This window comes from Ranitomeya variabilis, chromosome 1 (genome assembly GCF_051348905.1).
Source record: "Ranitomeya variabilis isolate aRanVar5 chromosome 1, aRanVar5.hap1, whole genome shotgun sequence".
Classification (NCBI taxonomy): Eukaryota; Metazoa; Chordata; class Amphibia; order Anura; family Dendrobatidae; genus Ranitomeya; species Ranitomeya variabilis.
This window is the reverse complement of record NC_135232.1, coordinates 323,234,653-323,249,065: the sequence shown is the minus strand read 5'-3', so window position 1 is coordinate 323,249,065 and position 14,413 is coordinate 323,234,653. Positions and strand designations below refer to the sequence as shown.

The following is a 14,413-nucleotide window of genomic DNA, read 5'->3' as shown; positions in this document are numbered from 1 at the left end:
AAAGGATCCAGGGAAATAGATGAAAACAAGTGAATTTTATTTCCCAAAACACATGCACTCACCAATATTAGTGGGCTCAGCCAATAGTTAGTGATGATGATGTCTGGGGAGCTAACCTCCCAGGCATCCATGTTAGATTTCGGACTGCTGATTCTTTTGTTCTTAGAGCGATAAGCCACCAGAGGAGTCTGGCAGCGGCTCTTCTATAGAGGATGCAGGAGCACTCAGTATAGCAGGAGCCCCTGTGTATGTGAAAGTTGGGAGAGATAACTGTTGGCCAAACTATATTTTGTACAATAACTCTGTTTATGGGGGGCTTAATGTTCACAAAAAAGTCTTCTTGGCTTATTTTATCACTTTTGTATTGAGATGTAAACTTGACCACAAGTAGAGAGTCTTTTAAGTGATAGACATCAGCAATGCTGAAAAACGCAAATCAGAGCAAGCAAAAATCATTGTGATCCAGTAGTATCGCTAATAGTGGCAGACCACATGGCCCCCACCCAGGGAATGTAGATACAGATGAATGCAATAGTGGAACAGGGAACTCTTGGCTGTGAGGGTCCTTTAACTGTGTGCAAGGGCCATCATACTGTGTGAGGGTATCATACGGTGAGTGGGGGGATTTTTGATGGTATCATATTCAATGGGGGACATGAAAGGATTATTATAGTGGGTGACTACACTAAGGGGCATCAATACGAGGAAAATTATTGAGTAAATGTAGCAATATATGTCCCTCTCCCTGTCTTTAAAAATTAGGAGGTACACCCTTCTGTGACTGCACATATACACCGTGACACCCCACCTATTCTGACAAATATATAAATAAATATAATTTTTTGGGGAGTGGGGGGGGGGGGGCAAATTAGGAATTTTGTTCTGGGATCCAATGGTTTCTATGTGCACCCATATTAGATCAGAAAGGCAGGGTGGACAACAATGTACTGTAAGCAGCCTCTTCTTACCTCAGAACCACTGGTATCTCCAGTATTAGATCAGAAAGACAGGATGGACAGCAGAGTGAGCAGCCTCTTCTTACCTGAGCACCACTGGTATCTCCAGTATTAGATCAGAAAGGCAGGGTGGATGACATAACTCCGATGTTGTCCAAAAACTCTGGGCCAGGGGCTCTTTCCCTGTCCCTAAGGCTAGGGGCATCGTAGCTATCCCTGATCCCTGGATTACTTCTAATGGTAAAGACACCAGGGACATGTACCTTGCTGAGCTCCGGAATCATCCCTATATCTGTCCCTCTCCCCCACCCAAGGAAGTGGGGAGTTATAGTGTATGCATATACACAAACCAGACTAACAAGGGAGGATATACAGGGATAAGTGAAATAACTAACATACAAATATGTACTCAAAGACAACAGAGAGGAACACCGGGTAGAAAAAGAAGGAAAACCAAATGGGAGAGGAAATTTGCACACAGCCGAAACACCAAGCAACAGTTGCAAATCAACACTCCTCTACCACCAACCAATACCTCCACTCCACATCAGTAAATATAGGAGAGGGGAGTGGTCAATACTGAACAGCTGAGATCTTCCAAGCAGTCCTTTCTTACCTCAGCACCACTGGTATCTCCAGTATTAGATTAGAAAGACGGGGTGGACAGTAGTGTAAGTGGTCTCTCTTTACCTAAGCACCCCTGGTATCACTAGTATTAGATACGAATACCCTACATATTAAGGTTGGATGGGTAGCACTCACTACTGCATTTGCTGACAGGTACCTGTACTATTAAAAGGGAATCTGTCAGTAGGTTTTTGCTATATAATCTGACAGCACCATGGGGTAGCAACAGAGACCCTAATTCCAGTGATGTGTCATTTCCATTTAGTTTATTTGGTGCAGTAGTTATGATAGAGTCACAGTTTTCTCTGCTGCAGTATGAGCAGAGCTGTAAATAAACCCACCCACACCCCCAGCTTTCTGTGTACATTGCATAGGGACAGAGAGTTGCTAATCAGTGATGGGGATGGGGTTGGACTACCCTGCACATGCCAAGTTGTCCTGCAATGATAATCTCCTCCTGATAAAACACATATTGTATTGAAACAGCAACACACAGTCCAGAAGTGGCACATCCCTGTAATCATGGTCTTGACCTAAATTATGCTGCTCTCAGATTACAAAGCAAAAACCTTGTGACCAATTCGCTTTAACATTCTAGGACAGATCTACTTAGACAAAAGAAATATATATAATTAAAGGTATTTAGATATGTATAATTGCATTTCCTTTATTTTTCTTTCTATTTCATGAGCATCTGGGAAGAGATCCTTCCATTTACCTTTCACTCCGTCGGGATGCAAGACGGCCCACAACGGTTTATTTGATACCTCTGCATTTACAGTGGTATTACTAAAGTAATATTGTTTTTTTCTCCATGATGTTAACAGATGGAAAACTTCAATGGGAAGAGGAAGCAAAAGTAAACAGACTAAAGAGCAACGAGGTAAAATCCAACTTTATACAAAAGGCGATTCTACATTCTTTTTTTACCTATTTGGTGTAAAACCCCAGGTTATGGTTAGGTTCACACCATGTTCAGGCAGAATGTTTAGAAGAGGGTGCTGCCGACTCTTGCCGTTAAAGGCATCCAGCTTCTACTGACATTCATGACAAAGTACATGCACTGTATTCACATATACTTTTAAATACTATTATATTTGCTGCACTATTAATACAGCTTAGGCAACAGCACATTGAGGTAGTAAATATTGGGTAAACATACTCCATCAGGATGCTCTTTTGGCATCAACCAAGATCATATTAGACCAGACCTGGGCTAAGTGCGGCCTGTGTGGTACATCCGACGCTCTGGCCGTTCTAGTCTGGCCCACAGATAGACAGACAAAGGGCTGAAACCGCGGGCCACGTATACAAGAGGCTATGTGGGGGCTCATGCTGTATATAAGGGGCTACATAAGGCACATGCTGTATATAGGAGGGCTACGTGAGGCATATGCTGCACATGGGAGGCTATGTGTGGTTCGTACTTTATATCAGAGGCTACATGTCACACATTCTGTATATCAGAGGCTACATGGCCACATTCTATATGTTAGAGGCTACGTGAGGCACATGCTGTATATCAGAGGCTACTTGGGGCTCATGCTGTAAATCCGAAGCTACGTGGGGCACATGCTATACATGAAAGGTTACATGGTGCACATGCTGTACATGGGAGGCTACGTGGTGCACATGCTGCACATGGGAGGTTACGTGGTGCACAGGCTGTACATGGGAGGCTACGTGGTGCACATGCTGTACATGGGAGGCTACACGGTGCACATGCTGTACATGGGAGGCTACATGGGGAACATGCTGTACATGGGAGGTCACCTGGTGAACATGCTGTATATGGGAGGTCACCTGGTGAATATGCTGTACATGGGAGGTCACCTGGTGAACATGCTGTACATGGGAGGCTACATAGTGCACATGCTGTACATGGGAGGCTACATGGTGCACATGCTGTACATGGGAGGCTACATAGGGAACATGCTGTACATGGGAGGTCACCTGGTGAACATGCTGTACATGGGAGGCTACATGGTGCACATGCTGTACATGGGAGGCTACATGGGGAACATGCTGTACATGGGAGGTCACCTGGTGAACATGCTGTACATGGGAGGCTACGTGGTGCACATGCTGTATATGGGAGGCTATGTGGGGCACATGCTGTACATGGAAGGCTACGTGGGGCACATGCTGTATATGGGAGGCTATGTGGGGCACATGCCATACATGGGAGGCTATGTGTGGAACATGCTGTACTTGGGAGGTCACCTGGTGAACATGCTGTACATGGGAGGCTACGTGGGACACATGCTGTACATGGGAGGCTATGTGGGGCACATGCCATACATGGGAGGCTATGCGGGGGCTCATACTGTATATAGGAGGCTATATGGAGGCTCATACTGTATATGGCTGTGTGTGGGTTCATATGGTATATAGGGGGCTGTATGTGGGCTTATATGGTATATAGGGGCATGTCAGCACTTAGTTCTGCTCAATATTAAGTCATACAATTAGCATTAATATACAATAATTATAATTAATATGTTAATAGTAACCCCTTCGCGGTGCAGACCATTTTCGTCTTTTCGTTTCTGTTTTTTCCTTCCCTTCTTCCCAGAGCCATAACTCTTTTTTTTCTATCCATACAGACATACGATAGTTTGTTTTTGCAGGATTAGTTGTACTTTTGAATGCCACCATTCATTTTACCACATAGTGTACTCATACACCAAAAAATTATTTTCCTCTAAATTTTTAGGGCCATAAAGCTATACAATAACAAATCACCAAAGAAGAAACCGGGGTTACCAGTGTTTGGTCTCACTTCTTTTTACATGCTTTTATAGGTTTTTTGTAACAAATAATTGTAGTTTTTAAACTTTGGTCCTTGTTTAAAGCTTTTCTTCTTTGGTGACTTTTTTTTCACATGGTGTACTCAAAAACGGGAAAATAATTCCAAGTGCAGAGAAATTCTGAAAAAACTCCCCACAATTCTGACATTGTTTTTTGGGAATTGTTTTTACGGTGTACATTTTGTGGTAAAAATGACTATGTGATATGATTCTCCTCAACAATACGATTATGGCAATATCAAACATGTCCAGTTTTTTTTTATTATTTTAGTGGTGAAAAAAAATCTGAAGTTTGAAAAAAAAAAAAAACAGTTTTGCAGTTGTGTCGCTATTTTCCAAGAACCATAACATTTTTATTTTTCATCTGATGGAGCTGTATGATAGCTTATTTTTTGCGGGCAACGTTTTTATTAGTACCATTTTGGGATAGATCACTTGTTACAGCATTTTTGGTGGAATTGTGGCAACCCAAAAAATCGTAATTGGCGTTCTTGAATTTTTTTCCATTTACGGTGTTTACCAATCGAGTTAATTGTTTTTATATTTATAGGATAGATTGGACTTTTCTGAATGCAGTGATACCAAATATGTGTTTTATTTTTTAATATGTTTATTTTCACTGGTGTGGTGATTTGAAGTTTTTTTCTCAGATTTTTTAAAACATTCTTTTTTTTTACTTTTTACTGATTTTGTTACCTTGAAGATGCCAGTTCCGTAATGACACAAGGTTCATCAGCTGACCCACAACTGTCATGACAACCCGTTGGTGACCCGCGAACACGTTACGGGTGCGCCGATGGGCGGAAGTAAGTACACACGTGTTCACCGGCGCGTGTGAAATGCCGCTGTCAAAGATTGACAGCGGCATTTAACTGGTTAAACTGGGTAACAATCGCAGGTGGAGCACATGTCGCGAAGGGGTTAATATAGAGCAGAATTCATTTCATACTATTGGTTTGGCCTTCCAAAACAGTGAGTCTCTCTTGTGGCTTCTTGGGAAAATAAATTGCTTATGCCTGCATTAGACAGTTAGGGAGAACTTCCTGACTTTGTTTTTCTAGGCTGATCAATCTGTTTATGAATGTCCAGTGTTAGGGCTCATACTCACATGCGAGAAACTCGGATGAGTCTCGCACATCAATACCCGACGCTGCACCCGGCACTCAGATCGGACTGTGGGGCCACATAGCAATACATGCAGCTGCACACTCCGCTCCTGAGTGCCGGGTATTGACATGCGAGACTCATCCGAGAATGAGAATGAGCCCTTAGGGTAAGTTCACATAGGGTGTTTTTGCTGCGGTTTTTTGCTGCATTTTTTATTCTAATTTTCAGCTGCTTTTTCCATTACCAGTAAACCCTATGAGATTTCAGAAATATCATGCACACACATTGTTTTTTTGTGTCATCAGTATTTTGTGCTTTGCTGCATTTTTTTTTTTTTCCATAGAGCATGTCACTTCTTTCAGTGTTTTTTTAGCCTTTTTGCAGCGTTTTTTCAGCGTTTTTCACCCATTGACTTGAATGGATGTTGAAAAAACGCTGCAAATACCTAGGTTGACTTTTCTTGCAGCGTATTTGCTGCAGAAACGTCAAGGACAGCCAGATGTGACTTCACACCCAGCTCTGCTAGATCTAGATGACAGGCTGCATGATGCGTCCATACAGCCTGTCATCCAGCAGGGCGGACCCGATCCCCATTCACTTGAATGGGGGGCCCAACAATACAGCGTTTGCCACGCTGTCATATGTATGACAGCTTAGCAAACACCGCTTCTGATCGGTGGTGAAATCCTCCCCACCGGTCAGAGAGCCGCGATTCCCACGCTGTCAGAAGACAACGAGAGCCTCTCAGCTGTGATCGGAGGTATAAACTTTACCTTTGTTCACTGGTGTCAGCTGACGGGACAACTGATCCCATCATCTGACACCTACAGCCATTAATTACAGTGACAGCAGAAGAAGAGGATGGGAGTATTCATCTGCCGCTCCTGCGCTATAAATAAATAATTTAAAAAAAAAGCAGCGTGGGTTCCACCCTAATTTTGATAACCAGTCAAACAAAACTCACAGCTGGGGGCTGCAACCCTCAGCTGTCAGCTTCAGCAAGGCTGGTTATCAAGAATAGAGGGGTCCCCACACTTTTTTGACAACCAGCCTTGCTAAAGCTCACAGCTGGGGGCTGCTATTCTCAGGCTGGTAAGGGGCCATGGATATTGACCCCCCAGCCTAAAAACAGCAGCCCGCAGCAGCCCAGAAATGGAGCATTTTGCTGGCTCTTCCCACTTGCCCTGTAGCGGTGGAAAGCAGGGTAATATTTGTGGGGTTAATGTCACCAGTGACATTAAGCCCACGGCTTAGTAATAGAGAAGCATCTATAAGACACCTATGCATTACTAATCCTATAGTTGCTACATGTGAAATAAAGACACAGCCAGAATAAAGTATTTTAATGAAATAAAACACAAAACACAGTTTTGCCATTTTATTATTCAGGTAATTAATGCGACGCCATCGATCTCCTGTAATAAAAATAATAAACCAACAAATACTCCCTGTTCCGACGCAGTCTAATATAATGAGTGTCCCATGCAGTAATCCATATCTGGGGGAGATAATAATAATCTTTATTTTTATATAGCACTAACATTCCGCAGCGCTTTACAGTTTGCACACATTATCATTGCTGTCCCTGATGGGGCCCACAATCTAAATTCCCTATCGGTATGTCTTTGGAATGTGAGAGGAAACCCATGCAAACATGGGGAGATCATACAAACTCCTTGCAGATGTTGTCCTTGGTGAGATTTGAACCCAGGACTCCAGCTTCAAGGCTGCAGTGATAACCACTGAGCCACCGTGCTGCCCCATGTAAAGTTTACAACCGGGAGCGGTGCTAATGCGACCACCCCTGGCTGTAAACTACTGATGAATGAGGAGATGCTATCGGCGCTTGCTTCAGAGACCGGGGGTAATGTCACTGAGCCAGCGCTCCCTCACAGCCTGACCTGAGGTAACCTCTGGACCGTGGGAAAATGCCAGGGAAAAGGTTACCGCAGGTAATCTATTTATCCTTTCTATTCTATCTATTCTATCTACCATCTATCTATCTATTTATCTATCTATTCATTCTATCTATTCATTCTATCTATCTATCTATCTATCTATTTATTCTTTCTATCTATTCATTCTTTCTATCTATTTATTCTATCTATCCAGTATCGGACTAGGGTGTCAAGGGCCCACCAGTAACACTGACTTTGGGGGGATCACACTTTTCACCTGCAAACAAATATTATACTACCCTCATTCACAAATTTACCTATATCTCTATATAATAATAAATGGGTAGTGTGGTTAATGAATGAGGAGATGCTGCTTATTTCTGCACAAAGTTTATCAAGTGAATGATGCCAAGTACTGCTCATACAGGGTGGTTGGGGGCCCAGATCTACACACAGGGGCCCACCGGGGGATTCCCCTGTTACCCTATGGGCCAGTCAAAGCCTGTATCTATCTATTCATTCTATCTACAGGAAGTATTTTTCTCTCTGGGGGCACTCAACTTCATTGGCATGCACAAAGAGACCAAAAAATGCACCCAAAACGCACCTAAACCTGCATTTTTGAATTTTTGCTGCAGAAAAATACTTGACAGACAGGCATTTAGCAAGAAATAAGAAAGTACTAATTGGTTTTGAATCTATTTTGTGAGATCACAGAACACACGTGTTCTTTGGAAAAGTTTCATGGTACCTTATCCTTGTTGATCCCTGAGCATGAGAAATCCACAACCAAAGGATTCAGCTGACAGCTGAGGAAACCTATCTAGATCTTTTGCTGCCACCTACTGGTGATGAAAGGTTGGCAATGAAACAAAATAAACAGGATATAATAAAAAGAATGAAAAAAAAGAATAAATAAAACGAATGAACTCTAGTAACATCAGTATGTAAATATTCGGCTAATTTTATTCTAAAAACATTAACATACAGTGAAGAGGTATGGGGAATCCTGGGAGTGCACAGACAATGGCCATCTATCAGGGAGTCCCTGCGGTTATCCATGAGGGAGTCCTTCAGTCTTCTTCATGCACACTCGTGGGTTAAGCTCTGGCTCTTATCGTCTAGCACCAAACATGATGGTTATTAGTGCTTTTAGGATGAATTTGGGAGTGAGTGGAACATAGAAAAATTGTAACCTATATGAGTTTTTTTATTTTTTGTATTGACGCCAGTCTTTGCTGTCTGTGCAAGTCCCAGAATACTGTAATAAGGAGATCACGCGACCACTACAAGTCTATTTCTATATTTCAAATGGACGGAGGAAGAGAAGTCCTATGCAGAGCTTTCGCTACCTACCAAGTAAGTGATTTGTATTGTAGGTGCTTGCACGTACCATGTTGGCCCAGCTTTCTAGATCTTTTAGCTGGTATGATATTGAATTGACCTTTGTATTGAATTTTACCATTCTACATTTTTTCATTTTTCTCTTCTTTAACTGCATTGGCTCTACCCTTCTGTTCTATTTGGGCTTTTTTCCATCTTTAGTTATATTTAAAGAGGAGCCTCTGCCTGAAATGACTTTACATAGATTTTCTTCTGTCTCACTTTCTCCTCCATCTCACATGACTTTAGATCCTGGCCATATGGAGTTATCCCCATCATTTGGGTCTCCTGTAACACCAAATTTGTCTGAAGCACCTATGGAAGTGTCCCCTTATTATAGTTCTCCACACCAGGAAAGAATGTTCTCCGGACCTTCTGACTGTAGCTCAAGCAGTAACCCCTTTTTGGGTTGCTTTTTTAATCCAACAATGCTTCCAGAATTGAAATGTCCTCCATCATACCCAGAGAACGATGGCGATATGTCTGTAACTCTGCCATTTCAAACAAATAGCTCAGCACTACCACCCAGTCCAGTTCCCTGGTCTCCACAGCAATGTTCATCCCATCCTACATGCTCAACTACATTTGGGGGATCCTTGCTTTCCCATTTAAACACAAACAGCAAACTGGAGGAGAGAGAAACAGGTTCTCATCCAAACTACCAATCCTCTCCTATTTTGCCAAGTTTAGAATTTGATGGTTCTACTCCACATTTTGTTCCAGGGTATCAGTCCTATCCATCCTGTGCTCCTCCAACATACACTACATTAGGTGAGGTTGATAGCTTAGATACAGTAACCTCTAAACATTCTTCAACATCCCCAGAAATAAGTAGAACAGAGCAATGTGCAGCCAATCAACAGTTTACTCCAAACACACTCTCAAATCACGCCACCAATCCTGCACACCCTTTAAGATCAAAAATAGATGATGTGGGATCAGCATGTCATACAGGGTTTTCCACCTCCAATTCAAGTTTGTCTATATCCCGTGAAGATGTTAGTGTGCCCCAAACATTTTCTACCAACTACCAAAACCTGTCCTGTAGCCCTTCCCAACTCACCACATTGTGTCCACCAACACATCCTGCTCCCTTCTCTTCTCCTTCTTCTCCAAATATCACTAGTGCTCCAGTTCCTAGTCAAAAAGGTACTTCTGATACTGCAGTTTGTATATCCGCAAACCAAAATGAAAAAAATGCCTCTTACCAAGAACGTTTGGAAGAATATGCCAAGTCTGCCAGCAATGATGGAGGAGATGGGAGAAAAGAACATAGTCAAGTGTTTGAAAGCCCTTTCCATCCAATGCCAATCCAAGGGATCACACTGGAAGAAGGTAAGTAGAGTATGGCAGCTACTAATGCTTCTACTATTCCTAGATTAAAAATGTGATATCATTATCACTCTAACCTACTTTCCTTATATTTAATCTTCTACAATATGACAGTTTATCACAACTTGCATTTACATTTTGTTCAATGTCTCATTCAATGACTGCTTGTTACAAAATGGTTTATTTGCATAATGTATTCCTCATTTTTGGCCCATGGTTATTAGTTTTAAGTGATTTTTTGCTAACTATACAACCTTTTCTAATATAAATATATTAAAGGGCAAGAGCTCTATGTCTTGATAAGGAGCATCCATATTCTTGTCCCTTAACACTAGTAGTTTTCATAGTGTACATAACCTTCTGCTTCTATTGGTTTGATCATCATACTATTGGGCATGGTCCCTTTGTCCAGTTATCTCGCAATCATTAAAGGAATATATTATAAGGTAGATAAGCACTCACAATGCGTATGAGGACAGCTCAACTCCTCTTCCTTCCTCCACTCTGCACAATAAGCTCCGTACAGGCTACTGAGCACGCTCACAACACTCTCATATGGAAATCAATATGTGATTTTCTGAATGTGTTTTTTATGTCCATTTTAAAGCAAATCTCCTATGTGATTAGAACAGCCGCTTAGGCAATATATTAGAAAAAATACCTAAAAACCTAAAATAAAACATATTAGAAAAAGGAATATGTTACAGTATCAAATTTTAATCGGTAAAATAAAATACATTATACATTACCTTTACACAAGCTTTCATCTCTTACAATAAGCCTCCACTTACTGCACTCCTGAAAAAATACCTGGAAGGTACTTAGCGTATACTTCATGCCATTTTACACCGTCGGTACTATGATCCAGGTGCCGTTTCTAAACAAAAGATCAAAGATGGCTAGAACATAGTTTACAAAATGATAAACTGCTCTTTTCCAACCGTGTAAGAAATTTCCACCACCCCCGCTAATATTTCAAGATATTTAATACTGCATGTGCAAGTGAAAAAATGCTTAGCTGTCTCACTGTCTATCCTATTTCTTTCTTTCCATCACAGTAAGTGAATTTATAGGTCAAGACTTGCACAGTTTTCCGGAGAGGCATCAAAATTAAAACATGGCATCAAATCAAAAATAACCATTTTATGAAGAAAAAAAAAACATACCGGTACTTTATAGAGTCAAAGTCACTAAAGACAACGGTCAATAACCGTGGATCAACTGCGAAGCTACAACCTTCTGGATGAAATCTTGCCGAGAAGACCGAGTCTTCTACAATCTTCTACAATTTATTTCTACTATATAGTTGACAAAGATTACATTGTTTCAGAGCAGTCTGTTTTAGATGACCAGGGTAGGTCAAAAGGGAGACAGTTCCTTCTGTTTTTTCTTCTTCGGGTAAATGACAAAAAGAAAATTTTGTGAAAATCAGGTGCAGAAACCAGGGATACATGGGCAAAACCACTCTGTCTCCTTTACCGCCCAATTTGGCCATAAATGAACACTGCGGTATGTGAAATATTTAGCCTTATGCCATGACCAAGTGTCCACATACTATCTTCATCATCTGTAAGGTGACTGTAAGGTGGCTACCAGCCCGGATATTACACGTGCCTATAAATTTCAGATGTGGTCACCATACCTAATGTGTTCTGTTATAAAGCTGCTGACTTTGTCATCGGTAAACTTTTTCTCCAAAATGGCCACCAGTGTAGCATAGCGAGGAGAGCGGAACGTCTGAACCATACCTTCCCTGCTGGTTTTTTGCTGTGGGATGGATGCAGCACTGACATCATTGCTGGTTTATCTGACAGCAGGGAGATGTGGTACAGGCTTTTCACTGTGCTCCCCATAACACTCCAATGGCCATGTTGGTGAAAAAGAATATGGAGCACCATTGACAGAGAGAGGAAGCGGCTGCATAACAGAACACATTAGGTATGGTGACTATAAAAATGTATAGTCAGATTTAGTATCAAGAGTCGCTCTAAGTAACTCCCATCTGTTATGTGGCTGGAAATGTCGTTGGCAACAATGTGAACCTTTCAGCCATAGGGATTCAAGTCTGACTTCACGGATGTATTATTGCTCTCCTCTATTCTTACTGTACATCTTATTGTATGCGTCTACAAATCAGACGTGATTCTCTCTGCTCCTGTCTACAAGTGCATTTGTGTAATCCAAACCCAAATCCAAACCCAAACTTTAGCCCCAACCCTTGATTTGTGTATAGAATTTTCTTCTATAAATTCAGTATTTATGCCGGTGCAGGATTGTAGACAATTTCTACCGTACTAGGATACAACCACATCAACTGATTTTAATGGGAAACTTGGAAGATGACACTTGTAAATGGCAAACTGATTTCAGACTAAGACACATCTCAACTGCAATATTGGGCTAGCCAAGAAGATGAGGAATAAGGTTTCCACCTTACAACATCCATGTTTTCTGGAGTGCAGTCTGCAGACCAGTATGATATTTGTATCAGGACACTCAGGAATTTGTATCCCAAGGCCATCAGTATTAAAGGAAATCTGTCACTAGATTTTTACCACCTCTTCTGAGGGCTGCATAATGTAGAGATAATGTGTCACTTACTGGGCTGCTTGTGTAGTTTAGATAAATTCACTCCTTTGTCAGAAGAAAATTATCACTAGAGGACTGGTAAACCTGATGACATGTAGTCATCCATACTCAAGAGCCCTGTATAGCTCCGGCCCTACCACTGATTGGCAGCTTTCTGTGTACACTGTGGAAAGGCAGAAAGCGGCCAATCAGTGCTGTGGGTGGGGTTACACAGAGCTCAACATTCAGAGAACTGGTAAATCTGCAGCAGATAATACAGCGATTTTATCAAAACTACAGTAAGCAGCCCAGAACGTGACAAACACCTGTAATCAGCATCTCTGCCGCTACATTATGCTGCAGTCAGATGGTGTAGCAAAAATCGGGTTACAGATTCCCTTTAAGCCATTCCAATTCTCAATCTGGATTTAGGCCCCTTTCCACTGTCATTTGGGAACTATTCTACATGTAGCATTTGAAACTGGAGGCAGAATCTGCAACAACAATTAAAAATGTCTATTAAACTCAGGGGATGACCCAAAGTCATTATAAGATTAAACTATAACTGCCACCATTATACTTGTATTATATATACCCTTTTATGTACACTTTACATTGCATTGACATGATTTTAACGGTAGCAGTTTGGTGTTTCTTCTACCAATTACCTATACCAAGAATTATTTCCAAATTTACTTGGCACTCTTTTGTAAAAAAATGATTGTAATTTATTATTCATGCAGACTGGTTGACATATATACATGTCTCATAGAAATACATGCAAAATATGTGACCTATCCAGTTGCGGCATGTAATCTAGCTTAAGAAAACAAGTGATATACAGATATATAGTATTTCTGCTGAGAATGTGAGAAGATGAAGCCTCAGACAAAGAGGTCAGCTCATAGAGGTCTTTCACAGCACAACGCTGCTTCCATTCTCTTGTGTTATGCATAAATCAACCATAAATGTGCTTGTCTTATCCAATGTAGCACTAATTTATGCAGATGTACCCTATGGATCTCTGCCTTAATAAATGGTTTATGTATATTTATATATCTATTATTTTTATATATGCCATTTTGGTAATTTGTATGTTTGAGGATTGTACTTTGCAGCCAGTCAAATAAAAATATCTTGAAAACTCCCAGTACAAAGTTGTATTTATCATACAATCAATATCTTTATCTTATTCTTCATCATTATTAAAGGGGTGGTCCAAAATACAAACTAATTTTCCTCCTAAATCCACATCTATTTAATGCCATAATCTAAACTAGTTTCTAATATATTTGAAATAACAATTCCCTATCCTTCCCTAACTACACTAAGTGCTTTTCTTTTCTTATTTCTCATACTTCCTTTTTTATGATGTTTCGTTTGAGAATCCCAGTTCATGCTGGGATACTCAAAGCGTCATCAGGGGGTTGCGCTGGTCTCCACATGCCCAGTATTCTGACAATGTGCACTGACAGTGCGCTTCCCTGCTAGCTCATTACTGCTGATCTGAGCCGCTAAAAGAGCACACTGTCATTGTGCACACTGCACAGTGCACATCGTACAGGGACTAGCACAGCCACTGAAATGAAGGTCACTGATTACTTTGTTTCAGGGAGGGAGCAAAGGCTGTGGGATTCTCAAACGAAAGTGTTGTCATGTTGTTGTCATCAAAAAGCGGTTCCTTCCCTGAGCCCTATTTATCCATGCTCCCAGGATTACTTCTGATGGTGAA

At 41.2% G+C, this 14,413-nt stretch overlaps 1 protein-coding gene across 3 annotated transcripts in view; it reads left to right on the top strand.

The window, feature by feature from the left end:
* Nucleotides 1–13,852, top strand: part of NFATC4 (nuclear factor of activated T cells 4) — a 138,305-nt gene extending 124,453 nt beyond the window's left edge. Inside the window, exons 7-10 of one of the 3 annotated variants that reach the window (XM_077298254.1) lie at nucleotides 2,411–2,466; nucleotides 8,631–8,757; nucleotides 9,031–10,116; nucleotides 11,172–13,852. In XM_077298254.1, the coding sequence (XP_077154369.1) occupies nucleotides 2,411–2,466; nucleotides 8,631–8,757; nucleotides 9,031–10,116; nucleotides 11,172–11,227 (1,325 nt within the window). In that variant the 3' untranslated portion in view covers nucleotides 11,228–13,852. Of the gene's footprint in view, nucleotides 1–2,410; nucleotides 2,467–8,630; nucleotides 8,758–8,943; nucleotides 10,117–11,171 lie in introns of all 3 variants that reach the window. The other 2 variants (XM_077298264.1, XM_077298247.1) reach the window with 2 other exon arrangements.
* Nucleotides 13,853–14,413: the final 561 nt, after the last annotated feature.